The sequence below is a fragment of the Mizuhopecten yessoensis genome, unplaced genomic scaffold, assembly GCF_002113885.1.
Source record: "Mizuhopecten yessoensis strain PY_sf001 unplaced genomic scaffold, ASM211388v2 scaffold716291, whole genome shotgun sequence".
Lineage (NCBI taxonomy): Eukaryota > Metazoa > Mollusca > Bivalvia > Pectinida > Pectinidae > Mizuhopecten > Mizuhopecten yessoensis.
The window spans coordinates 207,585-226,791 of record NW_018480043.1 but is presented as its reverse complement, the minus strand read 5'-3'; the positions used below and the strand labels follow the sequence as shown (position 1 = coordinate 226,791).

Below are 19,207 nucleotides of genomic sequence, written 5' to 3'. Positions count from 1 at the left end.
ACCTACAAGTAGCACTGAAGTAGAGCTCCTAATGAAGTGTTGGACCATTTGTTAAGGTAAAGGTCAAGTTACAATCACGAAGAAATGTTCCACTTTAATAGAACTGTTTTTCACTTGATCATTTTCCATTGAACGTAGAGAATTCAGGCATTTTCTGTCATAAGATCACTTTCTGTAATTGTTCTGGGAGTTGATAAAGAGGGACAAATAAGGTAGAATTTTCTTTCGAAAACATAAAAGATCACATGGTATGTCTTACAACCAAGTATGGCAGTAATTATATGTCTCTTGCATGTGAAACAGATTTTTTATGAAAAGACAGCTATAGAAAATTCAGAATAACATCAAAAATGTTTTATGAAAATTTTATTCATGCAAATAATAATTTATAACGTTATACTAAAACAAAATGTAAAATGTACAAAACTACAACATGAAAATGACTTTGTGTGCTTATCTGTTGATTTTGGAGACTGTCAGCCTCAGAAATGTAACTATAAAGTACATGTACATCACTGGATTTTTATCTGGATAACATCTTTCTGGTATAAAACTTGATAAAATGATACAAATTGTATATAATGTTACAACTATAAACAAAGAATACTACACTGTCACAAATATGAACATAGGACTGAAGATCATTCTCACATTGTAAACAAACACAACATAACTAATGAAAGCACTGTAGATATGACAACTACTGCTCTGTAATCGTTCGGTATAATACAAAACCTCTCACATAATCTACGAGGTTACACACACTCTATTATCGACCTTATATCATTGTTTCTCTACCTGCACATCAGTTGACCCAGGAGGGTCTGCATAGTTATTCTACAGATACTGAGGGCTAGCATGATCTCTGAAACCTGTTATCTAGGCATATTAATTCTGTAATCCAGGAAAGTCTCTATATTTGGGTACAGTCATAGGGAGTTAACTTAGCATCTATGGTCCCTTTCTAAAAAAAACAAAAAAACTCAGGTTTTGCATTTATTCCTCTTCATGTCCTTTTGAGGAAAGAACTCAAAAATAGCTCATAATGTTTCATTTAAATCACTGTAACTACTTTTCACAGGGAAATATCCACTGCAGTTTCACTTTCACTTTTTTCAGACTGAGCAATGAAGGTATCTTATTCATGAGAGTGAATAATTTTACAGCTCGTACACTATTTAGTAATTAAATGTAAACGGCAAAAAGTTGCACTGGCCAAACTGTTTTTTTTCCTGCAGTGAAGGGATAACGTCAGCTGGTATGCAATTTCCATTAGGACCCTGCTTACACTGAATAGGACCCTTTATATGAAAACATGCAGGGCTAACACTGAAACCAATCGATCATTACTGTATACACTGTCATCGACAAAACCAGTGGCGCTCTCGTGTGCAAACCATTAAGTCGCCGAGACTGTTTGGGAGTTCTTGGTCAGGCTACCTATCTGTCCATTAGAAATGTAACAGGTAAGTACTTTACCTTGTCTTTGACGTTTCAATCACTATGTATTTTTCCCCGTTCTATTAGGTCTCATCCCACATACAAAACATTTTCTGCTTGGATACATAGTCAAAGGAGAGATGCCGTTTACAGGTTTTGATGCCGCAGCGGTAGCTAACATATTTGCCGGTAGAGTCTTTGCCCCGACAGTACTTCAGGCCACAAGGGTACCAACCCACAGTGAGACTATAGGTACACAGACACGGCTTGGTGACGTCCTCCACCAGGTGGCAGTGCTGGTATTTTGTTGGGTAAAGTCGCTGGACAGTGCCCATTAGGCCATCTCTCCCTGGGGCTGCAACAAACACCACATAAACACTGACAACAAAGAAAGGTATGTGACAAGAAAGCAACAAAATTGTGGTTTACAAGAAGGCAGCATTCCTTCTCTGTTACTATCATACACACATGAAGGGCAGCAGCCTCGTGGAGGTTACTTGAATAAGAAACATGATCAAAATGATAGGGAAAATATTCCCTCCCAAGGCCTGTAACAAACATCTATACTGGTCACACATACAGTTACATGTAGTTAGACAAGGAAGAAACAAATACAGGTGACTAAAATATTACTTTTAGTCTTTTCTCACTACACTATTCATTGCTTGACTCCGACCGATAGTCTGATGTCACTTTCCTTGGTGTTGATGGTGTTGACAGCATCACTGTACTATAAATGACTTACCCCTGGCCCAGAGTCTGATGTCACTTTCCTTGGTGTAGATGGTGTTTACAACATCACTGTACTATAAATGCCTTACCCCTGGCCCAGAGTCTGATGTCACTCTCCTTGGTGTAGATGGTGTTTACAACATCACTGTACTATAAATGACTTACCCCTGGCCCAGAGTCTGATGTCACTGTCCTTGGTGTAGATGGTGTATACAACATCACTGTACTATAAATGACTTACCCCTGGCCAAGAGTCTGATGTCACTCTCCTTGGTGTAGATGGTGTTTACAACATCACTGTACTATAAATGACTTACCCCTGGCCCAGAGTCTGATGTCACTTTCCTTGGTGTAGATGGATTCGGCAGCATCACTACAGGTGTTGGTGAGATGTGGAGAGATGAGTCCTGCCCGGTCCAGGTACACCTGAGTGTCCATTGTGTGTAACTCTGGGGGGCGTTCCTCTTCTGGTTGACGGATGGCTGTTGGATTTTTCTACAACAAACAACAGCCAGGTTCCTGTAGTCTATACGGATGTATGTTGAATACAAATGATATCACTTATATGATACACCGTCAGGAAATTCTCACTTAAGTTCATTGGTTATTGTAACTACTAAAAAATCTTAACCCTTTCACCACTGTAGACTATAATGGACTCAGCCAGATCGATGTCTGGTAGAGTCTACTAAAGTTACCTAGGAGTGAAAGGGTTAAAACAAGATTTTTAGGAAGTTATATGATCAATACTGCATGACCACATATAATACTTTGTATGTTCGTGATTAATCATCAATAAATGTAGTTATTTTTAAGACAGTAAGTGGTGATTGTGGTAAAAATTCTGGGTATTAAACTGTGTTAGTAACTTTAATTATCACCAATAGAAACTGATGAATCATATAGTCTGAACAATACAAATATTTTTTATATAAGCAAAAATAACAAAAAAGTCAGAGTAAAATTATAATATTTTATAACTGATATCTATTCATCTCGACTTATTGGAATACTCATTAAAACAATATAGAAAATATTCAGTATATTTTACAAAAGTATTACTTATTTGGCACTACTCTTGTGTTCTAACAAGGATGAATTGTGGGATTCCAATTTCCATGTCTACGAGAGTACATACCTGTCGCAGTTTTGACATAGCATCTGCAGATATAAACTCATTCTTGTTAAAACGAGTTACAAAACAGAGGACTTGTGGTTTGTACTGAGAAAATCCCTGCTCTTCTTCCCACAGGACATGAGCTCGAAAAACTTGGGCCTCCTACAATTAGAATTGGTGCTTATTATAATATAAAATATTAATTTGATCACTGTAATTTAAAGAATAACTGGTTTGTATCCTAGCAGAATGTGTATATATTAATAATCTGAGTAATCATTCTCTGAAAGTAAAATGCTGTCCTTTGTTGTTTGTAAAAGAATCATTTTTAGTACATAAAGATAGATGCCAGAAATTATCAACTTTTTTGGGGGGACTATAGTTTTCCTCTCCGTCCGTCTGTGTACGTACAATTATGAATAGAACTAATAGTCAATCACTATTTAGACAAAAATAGGCATACACTAAATATATACATGGAACATTCAATTACCCAGAAATAATAAAAGGTTAAAATTTCATCAAAATGGTAACTTAATTTTAAAAAACCAAGAACAACGAAACTTGAATACAAATATTTACACATATATATATTCGTAAGTTTTCAAAATACTAGTATAACTATGATGCTTAATTAGTTGCTGCTCGTGATCTCCTATATTCCAATACATTATTCTAGAAACAAACAGAAATATTGTCAATGACCCTTTTTTTTAAAAAATATGAATTGTTATGTAATGTCTTTATATATGTAAGTTCTAACAATACAACAAAACATATAACAAGTACAAATGGTAGTATATGAGAGTGAGTGATTGTAATGATGTTTTGTCCGTTATTGTCCTATCTAGCTACCACTAATGAAATATTCCAGCACTCTTCCCAGACATCGTTTACTTGTTAGTATATTGTTGTCAAGAAAAAATATATGGCGAGGTTCATCAAGAAAAGCATTTCACTAATGTGTATCCATTCGTTTACTGTTCCATTCGTGAATGAAACATAGCTTGAGTTCCTATTCATGTGGTGCAAAATATAGAAAAAAAAACAGTACACTTTTTCTTTGAATGTCCTCTTTATAGGTATTTTAGGCAACACATCTTCTTTGTGTATAATCTATTAGGATTTGTAAATCTTCATGTTGTCATGGTGTCGTTGATATGTCTAACGAAACTAATAGAAATATACTTAATCATACTAGTTCCCATAAAGAACTATCCTCAATTTATAAGTAATATCTTTATACATGCAAGTTCAAACGATATAAAATATACCAATTATGAATGGTAGTAGAAAGTGCGTGAGCATATGTGCTCGTTCATTATAGTTAATAAATAAAAAAAAATCGTTATTGTCCTAGCTATCTTCCACCCATAACTTCAATACATTAATGAAATAAAAATGATTGAATACCAGTATCTATAGGAAAAGACTTTATAGATTAAGCCTGTTGTCTCGTCCCTTTGTTAATACATGTATTGTTATATTTCTTCTATAATAATTGTATTTATCTTTGTTTTCATTAACAATGAAATATTTTGAAATGAAATGGTTGAATCAAGGATTTCCAAATAACGACGATCTTGCCAAAAAATACCCAGGTCCGCACTACATTGTTACTTGTATTGGGTACATTTAACTTTATATTGGATAGTATTGGGTAAATCGATACTTGTATTGCATAATTGGGTTGCATTGGGTAGTATTGGGTTGCATTGGGTAGTATTGGGTTGTATTGGGTTGTATTGGGTAAATAGACACTTGTATTGGGTTGTATTGGGTAAATCTTTCACAGATAGATGTATACAAATGTGTTTTGAGGAGTTCCTGCATATGCTCTCAAGTCAGAAGAGTTCAATCCTGTTTTGTTTTTAATTGACTTACAGACTTGTAGTCAATGAACTGATGTACAATAGTGCCATCCGTGTTCTGGAACTGGAGTTGAACGACGTCGTTCGATGTATTTGCCTGGATGGTTTCAATTACAACATCTCCTCCACGGTTTTTGACATTGACAACCAGCTGAGAACTTGTTTGTTGTAGGAAAAACACAAACGATATTAACAGAAATACCTCAAGCAAAGTGTCCATGATGGACGATGGAGGACACTGACAGTCGTCCGTGCGTTTGCATTTGCAGTAGTAATATTTATCAAGTTTTAAGCGTGCAAAAGTCTAAGATTTTTTGTCTTTTGTCATTCGGTACCTCTTTCGTCATTGTCCAATAATTGTATGAAAAAATCCGAGGAGTTCGAATACGCGGAAGTAGATATTTGTTGTGCCTTGTGACTACGAATCATCAGGCATTATTTAATCAGAACCAAGTTGTCAGGCGAAGTGTCACAGTCACGAAAAGATTACACAGGTACGTCGACGTCTTATGATATCATAACTTTATAAGAATGTTGAATAATGGACACTCATGCATTTCATTATTTAGTCTATTGTAGTCCTACAAGTGTGTGCACAAGTGTGTGCATTTCAGTATTTAGTCTTTGAGTCTTTAATCTTATCTTTGTAAATTTTCAAAAGAGTTGTCCCATTTCATTACTTCGCAAGTGTTAAATTTAACACAGTTCTAAGTTGTTATGTTGCTAGGACATCATTAATGCAAAATAAAAATAACAGACGTGTTTGAAATTGACAATAAATAGCCTGATTATTAGCTGTCTCTATTTACGTCTGTGTACATACACTCACGTGAACTGACAGGGAGGCCAGTGTTTGTGGTATACCAGGGGTTTAAATAAGTATATAACACTAGCCAGTGAGTGATCATTACAATTCTAAAATATGAAGTTACCCATATGTATGTACATATACATGTAGATCAGAGCTGTGACTATTTCCTTGTCAATATTAATTATTCATTTCTTGTTTCGAATATCTAATATCCAGTCTGATCTGATCTTGTGTGAAAGTGTCGGTAATTATTGCCAGTTTCGCTTGAATATAACTGATTAGGAACACGTTACCCAAAGACTCAATTGGTATATTTTTTTTACATTGTTATTTGTTTTAATGATCTGGTAATGTTTTTGTAAAATATTAATTGTTTTGATGACTTACAGTTTGCATGTTGATGAAAGAGATTGTCTGTCAATTTTTGAAAAGTAAAATATAGGCAGAATGATATGCCAATTGAGTTTCTGCCCTTCTTATTACATGATAATTATATAAGTATTTTACCCGGACTTAATCAGTTGAGAAGCAAAATTACTGTTCTTACCCTAAACATATTAAGATATCAGAATGTCAGCCATTTAACATTTTCTAATAGGAACAACAAAAATGCTTAAGCTGGTTTGAAATGTACAAGGACGTGAATGTAACTGGGCAGAATACATTATGGATTGTTACTTTTAAAGTTATGTTTTTGAATTTGATATTGAAAAATTTAAAATGACTTATGCAAATTTAAATCATACTGGTTCCTAATTATTAGTATACCTCAAACTAGTTACATAGCTATATATAAATGTAGTTGTTTGTGAGGCCTGTATCAATAATTTATTGAAAACAATTTGGGAAAATAAGAATATTTGCTGAATCTTTCAAAATTATATAGATAAGCCATAATAGACATTATTTGTCATTTGGTAAGTTATGGATTAGGGGGACAAGAAAAATTATTTGGGGGGGGGGGGGGGTTGCTTATTATGTTAAAAAGATACTACAATGTGTAATGGTTTGGTTACAGCAAAGATATGAAACATATCAAATAGACATGTTCTTTAATATTTCAGAATCAAAGATCATTTGATGGAGTCAAAACTTTCTCAATAGTCATTGAATATTGAAAAAATGCTGAATTCCTATGATTAAATGTAATTCAAAATTTCAATGAACTATTTTGAGATCGTATACATCCGACCAAAAGTTATACCATATAAATACCATTTCAGTAGATAAAATAACACGTTTGTAAATATACACATGTTGTGAATTTTATTAATGCACTTGTTTAAACAATTTAGCTTTTTGAATAAATGCATTATAATGATAACAATAATTTACAAGTAGAATGTACACGTATATTGAGACATAATATGTCAGGATTTTAAGTCAACTTTCTGGTTGCGGACAGATTTTGACATATAACACATGATGCTAATTAAAGGGTGCAAGGGTACACGTTACAAGACCGCCTGCACTCCACGATTAAATCTTCACACACAGGATATTTGTTAACCAATTCCAATTACAAGGTCACAGGGGTCAAAAACGTTGAAAACCTATAAACAACTTCTTTTGAATAAGTCAGAGGCCTGTGGTGTTTATATTTGGCCAGTAACATGCTGGGATGAATGCCTAAGTTTGTTCAAATGAATGAACTTGACTTATATTCAAGGTCACAGGGGTCAAATATGTTTAAAACCTTTAAAACAACTTTTTCTCAATAGCCAAGAGGCCTAAGGTTGATGATATTTGGCCAGTAACATGCTGGGACAAAGTGATACGTTCGTTAAATGAACCACTTTGACTTGTACAAACAACTTCTAAATAATCTAAAGGTCTAGGGTAATAATATTTGGCCAGAAGCATGCTGGTATGAAAGGCTATAAAGTCTGTTCAAGTTAATATCCTTGTTTGACTTTCAAGGTCACATGTGTCACATATTTTAATCTTTAAATAGATTCTTTTGAATCAATTACTGTTATTTTGCCTGTAGCATTATTTTAGATAACAAGTGTAAGATTAATACCAGGTTAGCGAATCAGGCCCCTTTGGCCTCTTGTTTTGGGGCGAACTGGTTGGGGTGATATGAATCAAATTTTGGGCGTAACGGTTTTGGGGCGAAACGTCTGACACCCAGCTCAGATGTAATACCTAACATTTTTCATTTATGTAAATAAAAATGAATATTGTCAAAATTATCTAAATAAATCAAATCAAACTAGAAGTTTGAAAAACTTGTTTCGTAATTCTTGTAAAATGAAATAACATGTGTAAGGTAGCAGTGTTCAGTAGCGTACGGTGGCCATGGGTGATATTTTTGTACAATGTATAACCCATGTTATATAACATGTATCAAAGTTTTTAAAAAAAAAAACACTAAAATTGGCATATACATGATGAAGTGGACTATGTGGGCTTCACATTTTAAAAAAATCCAGTTGAACGACCTATGCTAAAATGTGATATTCATTTAAGACAGGTTTTAAGAAAAAAAATACTACTTGCATGGGTCAAATTTTGGGTTAAAAATCATGTTTTTTGGCATTTTTTAGCATTTTTTGATGTGTTAACCATGGTTTTCACAAGTCGCTAATCTGGGGAAAACACTTTTTGAAAAAAAAAATTCTTCTAAAAACAATGTATTCAAAACGTAGTTTATAAATATATATATATGTAGGTGTGTTGTGCAGGATAAATCTGCTATCCATGTTTATCTGAGACATGCCCTTTATTTTTTAGGATCAAGTCATTTCTACTGTACTCTGCTACCTAAGTTTATTTTATAAGTTTGAAAGAGTTGCCCAAACATTGCACAACCATGTAAAAATAAAACACTATTGGGTGGTACAGTGTAAGTATATCACAGCCGCTAGCCTCACCTGTCAATACACTTGATAGATAACACGGCATTATAGATTATTTTAGATGTATTGGCAGATGAGGCTGAGCGGCTGTGATCAGAAGGGATGAGTGTATCACTTGATATACTTTGTTAAACACTATATATCTTTGATTCATTTTCAGCACAAGAAATAATCAACATGGCAGATAAAAGTGGTTACCCTGGTGGGAACATGCCCCCAGCTTATCAGCAGCCTCAAGGAGCTTATTATCCCAGTGGGCCAGTGCCACCCCCATACAGTGCCGCACCACAGCCAGCTTACCCAGCCCCAGCTGGGGTATGTAGCGCCATAATGTTAAATTTAGCATTACAGCACAGACTTATTATCTTATTGTTTGATTAGAATTAGGGACTTAACAAGTACTTAAATTAGTGTAACCTATCTACCCAAAGTGCATGTGATATGGTCTTTATTAAAAGATATTTTTTAAAGATATAATATATATTTCATAAAATTGAAGATTTATTATTTGATAATCAGCGCTCGCTGGAATCTAGCTGAATTCAGTAATTTTTACTCAGTTCATTTATTGATTGTCCTCATTTCTTTTGGCAGCCAACCATTATAGTCCAGCAGCGAGTGGTCGCACCACCACCGAAGAACTCAGTAAGTACACACTCCTAAGGTAACCTTGACATGACCCTTGACCCCTATGGTGTCCGCTTGTGATGGAAATGTACAATATTTCAGACTTGAAGCCTAGCTGTGGTATCTATGATTGACATGATATTATATAATTCTTTAATTAAGAAAATATACTCCCAGTTGTGAGTCTGAACATCCAAGAATATTTTATGCAAGATTCTTTTGATATTGTCAGATATTTCAAAGTGAAATCAACCTTGTGTGGTTAATTTTCCAGCATGGTATACTTGGGTTCCTGTCCAAGGAGGTGGACGCCATGGGGAGGATGACTGAGCGCGAGATCAACTGGGTTGCTAACAAGGCGGTCGGGCATGTAGACCAGAACGCTATCAGCCCAGTATTGGTAAACTGCTTATACTACTTAACACTAGACAGGTCCCATGGTCTCTTACTAAAACAAATATAAATTTTATTTATTTTACATCAATTATGAAACAAGTTATTACAACTTATATTAATTATTCTTTCCGGCCCTGATGTTAGCACGCAGGGGGTCTTAATGTGGGAGGAAACCAGAGCACCTGAAGACAACCCACATGGTTGGGCAAGTGACCCCATAACTTTTCACATTTGGTCTCTCACTAGACAGGTCTCCATATACAGGTCACATGGTCCATCAAGAGATAGTTAGCAACAGTGTACAATTTCATATATAGAGTGCACAAACAATTCTAAACAGTTCTGCTGGCCCAACATAAAATTCATATTAAATACTGAAAATTTTCACTAGCTGTAACATGAAATCTTTTAGCCCCAGGTATAAGATTAGTGGAGTTGTCCCTGGGTGGTAGCCTGAACTACAGTTACAGTTACTATTTTTCTTGTATTTACTGAAGTTTAGGATTTATTTACCTGATATTTATATTGGTGTAAAGGAAACCAAAAGGCTTTAAATATTCAGCTTAAAGCAAAATATATGTGTAAGGAATTTAATAAATTTCTGATTAAAATTTAAAATTCAGAATTATAAAAGAAGTGGATTTACCTTAGATGTCGGCTTATGTTTTGAAATAAGATTTCAATGTGAGTAATATTATGTCATCATATTGCAGCTTTATCTAGCAGGATCTTTTTGGTGTTTAAAGTACCGTTTTTTGTTAAATAATGTTGTTTGACTTTCATGATCAATTTTCACATTTATTTTATAATATTTATGTGAAAATCTGGTAAGAAATCCTGTATGTCGTTTTATCATCATGATTAAAATTAAATTTCAGGACCATTTCAAGACCAATAATATTGTCCAGCTTATATCTCGAGCCAGTGGCCGAACCTTACAGATTGTGGCTGCTCCTACTGGTCATTTAGTTGTAGATGGGGCAGGTCTAGAGGGACCAAATGTGCCCAATGGTGAGTATTTAACCTTTAGGGGCAAACACCCGAGAGTCAATGAATTCCGTCTCTGGTATTGCAGAGTTATCTTCTCTTGGGAGCAGGTATTGATTGTTACGTCATTGGTTTGTGCGAGAAAATTACGTCGTTTTCTCAAAAATTGATGACGTTACTCTCATAAATAAGTGACGTAACAATCAATCCCTGCTCCCAAGAGAAGATAACTCTGCAATACGCAAAGACGGAATAGTGGGGAGAAAAACCCACTACAGTGGTCAGTAAGGGCCATAGGTCAGTGATTTTATTGCCGTTTTTACAGCCGAATACAGCTGGATGCTTCGATGTTAATTCCCTATAAAAAAATGCTCTTTTTTTCATCAGCAAAGAAAAAATGAGATATATCTCCCCAGTTTCAAAACAATAAAGCTATATTTTCCCAATTTATATAGGAAAAGGCTGTTGTTAAAATTTGATGGGAAAACACTGTAGATCAGTAATAGATGATACACATCTTATATTTAGTGTTGGTTGTGTTCTTATCCTGTTGTAACAATGTCATGCTATTAGCATTGTAATCATTAATGGTATTCTTTCATGTTTTCATCAGAAGTACGTAATTAGCCATTACTGAAATGTCAATGTAAACATTATTTTAACAATGAACCTATAGGATGATAATGTTGAATACTTCAATTTTCTATAGCGGTCTGGACTGTGATTAACGAAGGGAAAAACCAGGTGCGCCTTCACAACAACAACAACTACCTGGCCATCGTCAACGGCAACACTGTCCTTGTCAACATGGTATGTTACCCAATCACAAGTTTACACAATAATACAATGTAGGTCCTGGCACAACTCTCTGAGGTGCGGTATTAAATGGATTTCACTCTCTGTTGATGATGCAGTATGATATAAACTGTACTTATTACATTTTTACCAGTGAAATATCAGGAATTATCCTTTTTGATAAAAAACTATATTTTCATACACTGCAGTTATGGTACATGAAATGTTATATCTAAACATGTTAAGATATATCACTTATCAGTTTTGTTAGGTCAGAATGGTACTTTCTATTCACTGCATCGATTTTCAGCTTCAAGTTCAGATGAAGCGATGACAAAATTAGTGATTATTTTGGTACACCTTTACAATGTAAATTATGGTGTTCACATAATTTCACAATTTAAATCATTTTTTTTTTTGAAATCTTAATAGAATATCATAATAGCAGCATATGACAGAATCGTTGTCAAGTGTGATGTCATTAAAACCCTGATGTCAACTATTACGCTACTAATTCCACCCTTTTTTGATGCAATAATATTTGCATCATGTTTCTTTGAAAAAAAAATCACTGTTCTGCCATACTCGTGAAATCTATATGATGTTCAACGTATGCTATTTAACTAATGCTTTGATTCATATGCAATACCACACATAGGTCTTTTCTGACCAGTCAGTACAGTACAGTACAGTGTGGGGTCACTACTGTGTGTATAAGTTGGTTGGTTAGTACAGTGTGGGGTCACTACTGTGTGTAGAAGTTTGTTGGTTAGTACAGTGTGGGGTCACTGCTGTGTGTTCAAGTTTGTTGATTAGTACAGTGTGGGGTCACTACTGTGTGTAGAAGTTGGTTGGTTAGTACAGTGTTGGGTCACTGCTGTGTGTATAAGTTGGTTGGTTAGTACAGTGTGGGGTCACTACTGTGTGTAGAAGTTGATTGGTTAGTACAGTGTAGGGTCACTACTGTGTGTATAAGTTGGTTGGTTAGTACAGTGTGGGGTCACTGCTGTGTGTTCAAGTTTGTTGATTAGTACAGTGTGGGGTCACTACTGTGTGTAGAAGTTGATTGGTTAGTACAGTGTAGGGTCACTACTGTGTGTATAAGTTGGTTGGTTAGTACAGTGTGGGGTCACTACTGTGTGTATAAGTTGGTTGGTTAGTAAAGTGTGGGGTCACTACTGTGTGTATAAGCTGGTTGGTTAGTACAGTGTGGGGTCACTACTGTGTGTATAAATTTGACGTGACGGGGTAAATTTCTGCTTACCAGGCCCTTAGATTCAAAAGTCCTGCCCATCAAGGTCACAATCTGAGGTCGGACAGCTCCTCAGATGAGGACAGACTGTCACAGCTACTGCGGTCCATGGAAAGACATCCTTAGTGTAGTCCTCGCTGTCCTCCTTTGTGTGTTTAAATGTTGTTTGTCCCGAGGAGCCGTGCACCGTTTGATTACGCTACATTTAGTTGTTTATCTGTTCATAGCCCCCAGGAGCCATGCATGGTGTGGATACACTATATTAATTGTTGATCTGTTATTAGCCCCAAGGACCTGTGCATGGTGTGGATACGCTATATTTAGGTATTTATCTGTTAATAGCCCCCCAGGAGCCGTTCATGGTGTGGATACGCTATATTTAGGTGCTTATCTGTTAATAGCCCCCGGGAGCCATGCCTGGTGTGGATACACTAAATTTAGTTGTTTATCTGTTAATAGCCCCCATGAGGCGTGCATGCTGTGGATACACTATATTTAGTTGTTTATCTGTTCATAGCCCCCAGGAGCCTTGAATGGTGTGGATACACTATATTTATTTGTTTATATGAAAATAGCCCCCAGGAGCTGTGCATCATGTGGATACGCTATATTTAGTCGGTTGTCTGTTCATAGCCCCCAGGAGCCTTGAATGTTGTGGATACACTATATTTATTTGTTTATATGTAAATAGCCCCCGGGAGCCGTTCATGGTGTGGATACGCTATATTTAGTTGTTTGTTTGTTCATAGCCCCCAGGAGCCTTGAATGGTGTGGATACACTATATTTAGTTGTTCATATGTAAATAGCCCCCAGGAGCCGTTCATGGTGTGGATACGCTATATTTAGTTGTTTGTCTGTTAATAGCCCCCAGGAGCCTTGAATGGTGTGGATACGCTATATTTAGTTGGTTGTCTGCTCATAGCCCCCAGGAGCCTTGAATGGTGTGGATACGCTATATTTAGTTGTTCATATGTAAATAGCCCCCGGGAGCCATGCATGGTGTGGATACGCTATATTTATTTGTTTATCTGTTAATAGCCCCCAGGAGCCATGCATGGTGTGGATACACTTTATTTATTTGTTTATATGTAAATAGCCCCCAGGAGCCGTTCATGGTGTGGATACGCTATATTTAGTTGGTTGTCTGTTCATAGCCCCCAGGAGCCTTGCATCGTGTGGATACACTATATTTAGTTGTTTGTCTGTTAATAGCCCCCATGAGCCGTTTATGGTGTGGATACGCTATATTTAGTTGTTTGTCTGTTAATAGCCCCCAGGAGCCTTGAATGGTGTGGATACGCTATATTTAGTTGTTTGTCTGTTAATAGCCCCCTGGACCCGTTCATGGTGTGGATACACTATATTTAGTTGTTTGTTTGTTAATAGCCCCCATAAGCCGTTCATGGTGTGGATATGCTATATTTAGTTGTTTGTCTGTTAATAGCCCCCATGAGCCGTTCATGGTGTGGATACACTATATTTAATTGTTCATATGTAAATAGCCCCCAGTACCCGTGCATGGTGTGGATACACTATATTTAGTTGTTTGTTTGTTAATAGCCCCCATGACCCGTTCATGGTGTGGATATGCTATATTTATTTGTTTATATGTAAATAGCCCCCAGGAGCCATGCATGGTGTGGATACGCTATATTTAGTTGTTTATCTGTTAATAGCCCCCAGGAGCCATTCATGGTGTGGATACGCTATATTTATTTGTTCATATGTAAATAGCCCCCAGGAGCCGTTCATGGTGTGGATACGCTATATTTAGTTGTTTATCTGTTAATAGTCCCCAGGAGCCATGCATGGTGTGGATACGCTATATTTAGTTGTTTATCTGTTAATAGCCCCCAGGAGCCATGCATGGTGTGGATACGCTATATTTAGTTGTTTATCTGTTAATAGCCCCCAGGAGCCATTCATGGTGTGGATACGCTATATTTATTTGTTCATATGTAAATAGCCCCCAGGAGCCGTTCATGGTGTGGATACGCTATATTTAGTTGTTTATCTGTTAATAGTCCCCAGGAGCCATGCATGGTGTGGATACGCTATATTTAGTTGTTTATCTGTTAATAGCCCCCAGGAGCCATGCATAGCCGTTCATGGTGTGGATACGCTATATTTAGTTGTTTGTCTGTTAATAGCCCCCAGTACCCGTGCATGGTGTGGATACGCTATTTTTAGTTGTTTGTCTGTTAATAGCCCCCAGGAGCCGTTCATGGTGTGGATACACTATATTTAGTTGTTTATATGTAAATAGCCCCCAGGAGCCGTTCATGGTGTGGATACGCTATATTTAGTTGTTTGTCTGTTAATAGCCCCCAGGAGCCGTTCATGGTGTGGATACACTATATTTAGTTGTTTATATGTAAATAGCCCCCAGGAGCCGTTCATGGTGTGGATACGCTATATTTAGTTGTTTGTCTGTTAATAGCCCCCAGGAGCCGTTCATGGTGTGGATACGCTATATTTAGTTGTTTGTCTGTTAATAGCCCCCATGAGCCGTTCATGGTGTGGATACGCTATATTTAGTTGTTTGTCTGTTAATAGCCCCCATGAGCCGTTCATGGTGTGGATACACTATATTTAGTTGTTTTTATGTAAATAGCCCCCAGGAGCCGTGTATGGTGTGGATACGCTATATTTAGTTGTTTGTCTGTTAATAGCCCCCGGGAGCCGTTCATGGTGTGGATACGCTATATTTAGTTGTTTGTCTGTTAATAGCCCCCAGGAGCCGTGCATGGTGTGGAGACACTTCTACAGCTGTCCTTGGCTGGTAGACAGTTTGTCACCATCATGTCTAAGAAGGTGGGTGGACAGTATGTTGGTGTGATTCCCTCAGGACAACTCAAGTCTGCCCTCGCCACAGGAGGTGGTGACCACGGACAGTTTGGTGTCCGACTCATCGTAAGTATCACAAAGTCACTACTGTATTGTTAGATGTTTATATAATTCCTTGACGACATAAACAGATAGTAACAACTTTTAGGGTGTATTAAGATATGGTGTTGTTAGGTCAATAATATGTTTTAGTTAAGTGATTAAAAAAGAAAAATGTGGAGTGTGTTTGGAAATACATACTGAAAAACTGTGGATATGCGAAATAGTTTTACATTACATTTTGTAGATTTATTATTTTCAAGTTAACACAGAATGAAATAAATGTTGTGAAATGACTGTTACCATTTAAATATACTGGAACAAAGATTATGCCTAATTGAGAGGAATTTATTTATTACCAGAAAACCAGAAAAAATCCATCCACAGTTACAATACTGGCTAGTATAACCCTATGCTTTAGTATAACCCTATCCTTTAGTATAACCCCTTTCCTTTCTATCCGCAAATTTGTCTAAATCTACAGTCAAGAGTTATCTGAATGTGTGACATTTCTTTTACAGTACTCACCTTACCCACCTCAAGCTGGACTCCCCAGAAAGTAAAAGGTCAAGGGTGATAGGTCATCTGTTACAGTGACAAGGTGACTTCCATCACAAGGACATTGGACGACCTTTGTTAAAAGGTCACTGTGACTTAGTTCTGAAGACACTCTTCTGATTTTTTTTGATTTTGTTAATGTTCAAGTTTTGTTTGATCAGCAATATTTTGTTTTTATTACAAAAATGGTTGAAATTGATTGTAGATATTTTTTGCTGAGCCATGGTTTTAGTATGTGGTGGGATGATCCCATTCACAAACAATTCCTCTGCTGGACAGTCAGAAGTACTAGTGCAGTTGTCTGTTTATATTTTAGCTTATTTTTATGTTTAAAATGCCCATTAACGTTCATCTAGACAATCGTATAGATCTGATCATTGACTTTTACTATTTGTGAAATGTAACATATAATAATTAGTGACATGTGACAGCTATTTAGTCACTGAAAACGATGACAGTGACTTCATAACTAATGACAAGTAATAGTTCATATTAGAAAAATTAGATTTAGTTAGAAATAAGAGGAATTTCAGTAATCTTTTGAAATTCGTAGTAGCTGCTCCAATGAGATCAAATGAATAATTATATGTATATTGTCCTTCCACCACAATATGTCTGTAGTGCTGTGTCACTTATCACTGTGAACAAATGTAATGGAAATGTTTATGATGGTGGAAAGCCAAATACACTACACCAGACTGTGACACTCCTACTAAGGAAATAGCATGATGGTAATGGCTTCTAACTAACAAGTAATAATAACACTAATCTCACAGTTGATCATTGAGAGTGATTCACCAAATCAAATATAACATACAACAAATCAAAGGATTAAAGTATATATGCTGATAGGAATCAAATCTTTTCAGTGCATGGACAGCCCAGCATACTGCTTATTGCCAATTTATTTCAAATTCAAACTGAACTAGATCATGGCTGTATGTAACATATCCATTTTGGTATATGCATACATTTTAATATATAGCAAACTTCTATAATAGGTCAGTTATATGATCTGTGGTTAAGTTATCATTTACAATTCAAATTAATTTACTCTTTGATTATAAACCAAAATATATATCTACAAATAATGTGCCTGACTTTATATAGAAAGTATTTATTATAACACATGGTTTTACATATAATATATATATATACATCAATCTGTATACCATATTTCTCCTGCTATAAGCCAAGGAACATTAACTCTAACTCGGAGTAGGGGTGGGCTTATTGCAGGACAATGAAACACCATTTGTTAGCATTTCTACTGGACTGTATTTGACATGGGTGGGCTTATTACCAAGCATGGGCTTATTGCCAGATGCATACAAGCTATATAAACTAAGTTCTAATACTGCAAGTTTCAAGAGTTCATTTGTGTAAGATTTTCGAGCAAGCCCGACCTCCACACCCCACTTCCAGAATAGAGATTCTGTCGGTGGGAACAGCAATTACTTTCACTGATAAGTATAGTACATTGGGGAGTTAAGGGAGGAGGTTCCCTTGTAGGCATGGACCGCAATCTATCTGGGGTTTTTTCTGGGATTCAGCAGCCAGAAACAGTGTATGTTGTCTTCAATATTAGGTGTTTTTCAGTGCTTTACTCTGTGCATTTTATGTGATGATAATACATTGTTTTTCCTTATTCAAAAGTATGTGTATATCTGACATCCTGTGATAACAGATAGGTTACTGTGATATTTATTCGGACATTAAATTTGACCGTCATTTTTTTTTTTTTTTTTTTTTTTTTTTTTTTTTAATTTGTCAATAAATATAATTTGTATGAATTTAAAATGAAACTCCTTTGACAAAAATAATATAAGTAATTACACGTATATAAAAAAATGACTCTTGTTGACCCGGATGGAAATGTACAGCAGGACATGGTAACATGGGAGTCCTAAAATCAAACCAATATGGTGGAGTAGTTGACCCAAGGCGTTTTCAATGCAGCACGATTCCACACCTGTACTTTTACATCTTGATCATTGTATATTGAAGTGTGATTAATAACACATTGTCAAAAAATATCCTAAACATGAAATTCCACTACTTTGATCACACACTGACATACAGATCATTGCATCTGCTGTTATAGGAGTCCTGTACAACCAAATACAGTTTTGAGAAGATACCAGGTAAACACTGGGGTCCTGAATGTTTTTTTGATTTTATCTTGATTTTTCATTTCATTAACACTTCTGATCACGTTTTATGAAGAAAAAAAAGAAATAAATCATAAATCATGAAAACATAAAACTTACAAACAAAATGTTTCACTCAAATTAAAAAAACAAAAATCGTTTTTAAATCACTTGGGAATCTAGAAAACCCCAATAAATATTTTTAACAATAAGGATTATGAACTATTTATTTCTTTGTTGATGTTATTTGATTTCAATTTTTTTTTTTAAAAACCACACCAATACAAACCAAAAATTGTGGTAAACTTCATGCTGAACATAAGTTTATTTCTCAAGAAATTAGAGCCAATTGTGGTTTTGTTGATATATATTGTAATTTTTGTAGCATACTGTACCTTGATTTGTTAACTCGTAAACCTTGCTGTTGTGTATTGATTAAATGAGTCTTTCATTCTCACAAACACCATTAGAATTTTTGTTTTGTGTATTGTAGATACAATTTGGTAATCTTATTTATCACTGAAAGAACAACGAATGTGGTAACAAATCAAATTGTGAACTCTGGTTTCCCTGTTGGTGAAGAGAAATTTAAGAAACAAACTTTGTTTTGCAAAAGATTATTTCAGTCCCATGAGAGACAACAGAAGTCCTGTGTGTTCTGAACAGATTATTGGGTTTCCCTGACCCTCATTGCTGTACAATCATTTAACAGAGTATTTAGTT

At 35.7% G+C, this 19,207-nt stretch overlaps 2 protein-coding genes across 2 annotated transcripts; one reads left to right on the top strand and one right to left on the bottom strand.

Moving 5' to 3' along the window:
* Window positions 1-789: 789 nt before the first annotated feature.
* On the bottom strand, window positions 790-5,422 carry LOC110442697 (out at first protein-like). Its single transcript, XM_021486417.1, has 4 exons — window positions 5,174-5,422; window positions 3,311-3,451; window positions 2,490-2,667; window positions 790-1,795 (listed from the first exon to the last, which is right to left on the bottom strand). Exons 1-4 carry the CDS (start codon window positions 5,378-5,380, stop codon window positions 1,524-1,526), a joined length of 798 nt encoding a protein of 265 aa, XP_021342092.1. The 5' UTR covers window positions 5,381-5,422; the 3' UTR covers window positions 790-1,523.
* Window positions 5,423-5,530: 108 nt separating this feature from the next.
* On the top strand, window positions 5,531-18,950 carry LOC110442690. The gene is made up of 8 exons (XM_021486408.1): window positions 5,531-5,654; window positions 8,993-9,147; window positions 9,427-9,477; window positions 9,734-9,859; window positions 10,734-10,866; window positions 11,552-11,652; window positions 15,621-15,803; window positions 16,298-18,950. The coding sequence occupies exons 2-8, from the start codon at window positions 9,010-9,012 to the stop codon at window positions 16,337-16,339; spliced, it is 774 nt and encodes a 257-aa protein (XP_021342083.1). The 5' UTR covers window positions 5,531-5,654; window positions 8,993-9,009; the 3' UTR covers window positions 16,340-18,950.
* The last annotated feature ends 257 nt before the right edge of the window (window positions 18,951-19,207 follow it).

Excerpts from the sequence above, each read along its gene's own strand:
- LOC110442690 (XM_021486408.1), top strand. The coding sequence starts at position 9,010 with ATGGCAGATAAAAGTGGTTACCCTGGTGGGAACATGCCCCCAGCTTAT. Across the intron at positions 11,653-15,620 it reads ACACTGTCCTTGTCAACATG|CCCCCAGGAGCCGTGCATGG; the intron begins GTATGTTACCCA and ends GTCTGTTAATAG. Across the intron at positions 15,804-16,297 it reads AGTTTGGTGTCCGACTCATC|TACTCACCTTACCCACCTCA; the intron begins GTAAGTATCACA and ends TTTCTTTTACAG.
- LOC110442697 (XM_021486417.1), bottom strand. The coding sequence starts at position 5,380 with ATGGACACTTTGCTTGAGGTATTTCTGTTAATATCGTTTGTGTTTTTC. Across the intron at positions 3,452-5,173 it reads AGTTCATTGACTACAAGTCT|GAGGCCCAAGTTTTTCGAGC; the intron begins GTAAGTCAATTA and ends TTCTAATTGTAG. Across the intron at positions 2,668-3,310 it reads CTATGTCAAAACTGCGACAG|AAAAATCCAACAGCCATCCG; the intron begins GTATGTACTCTC and ends TGTTTGTTGTAG.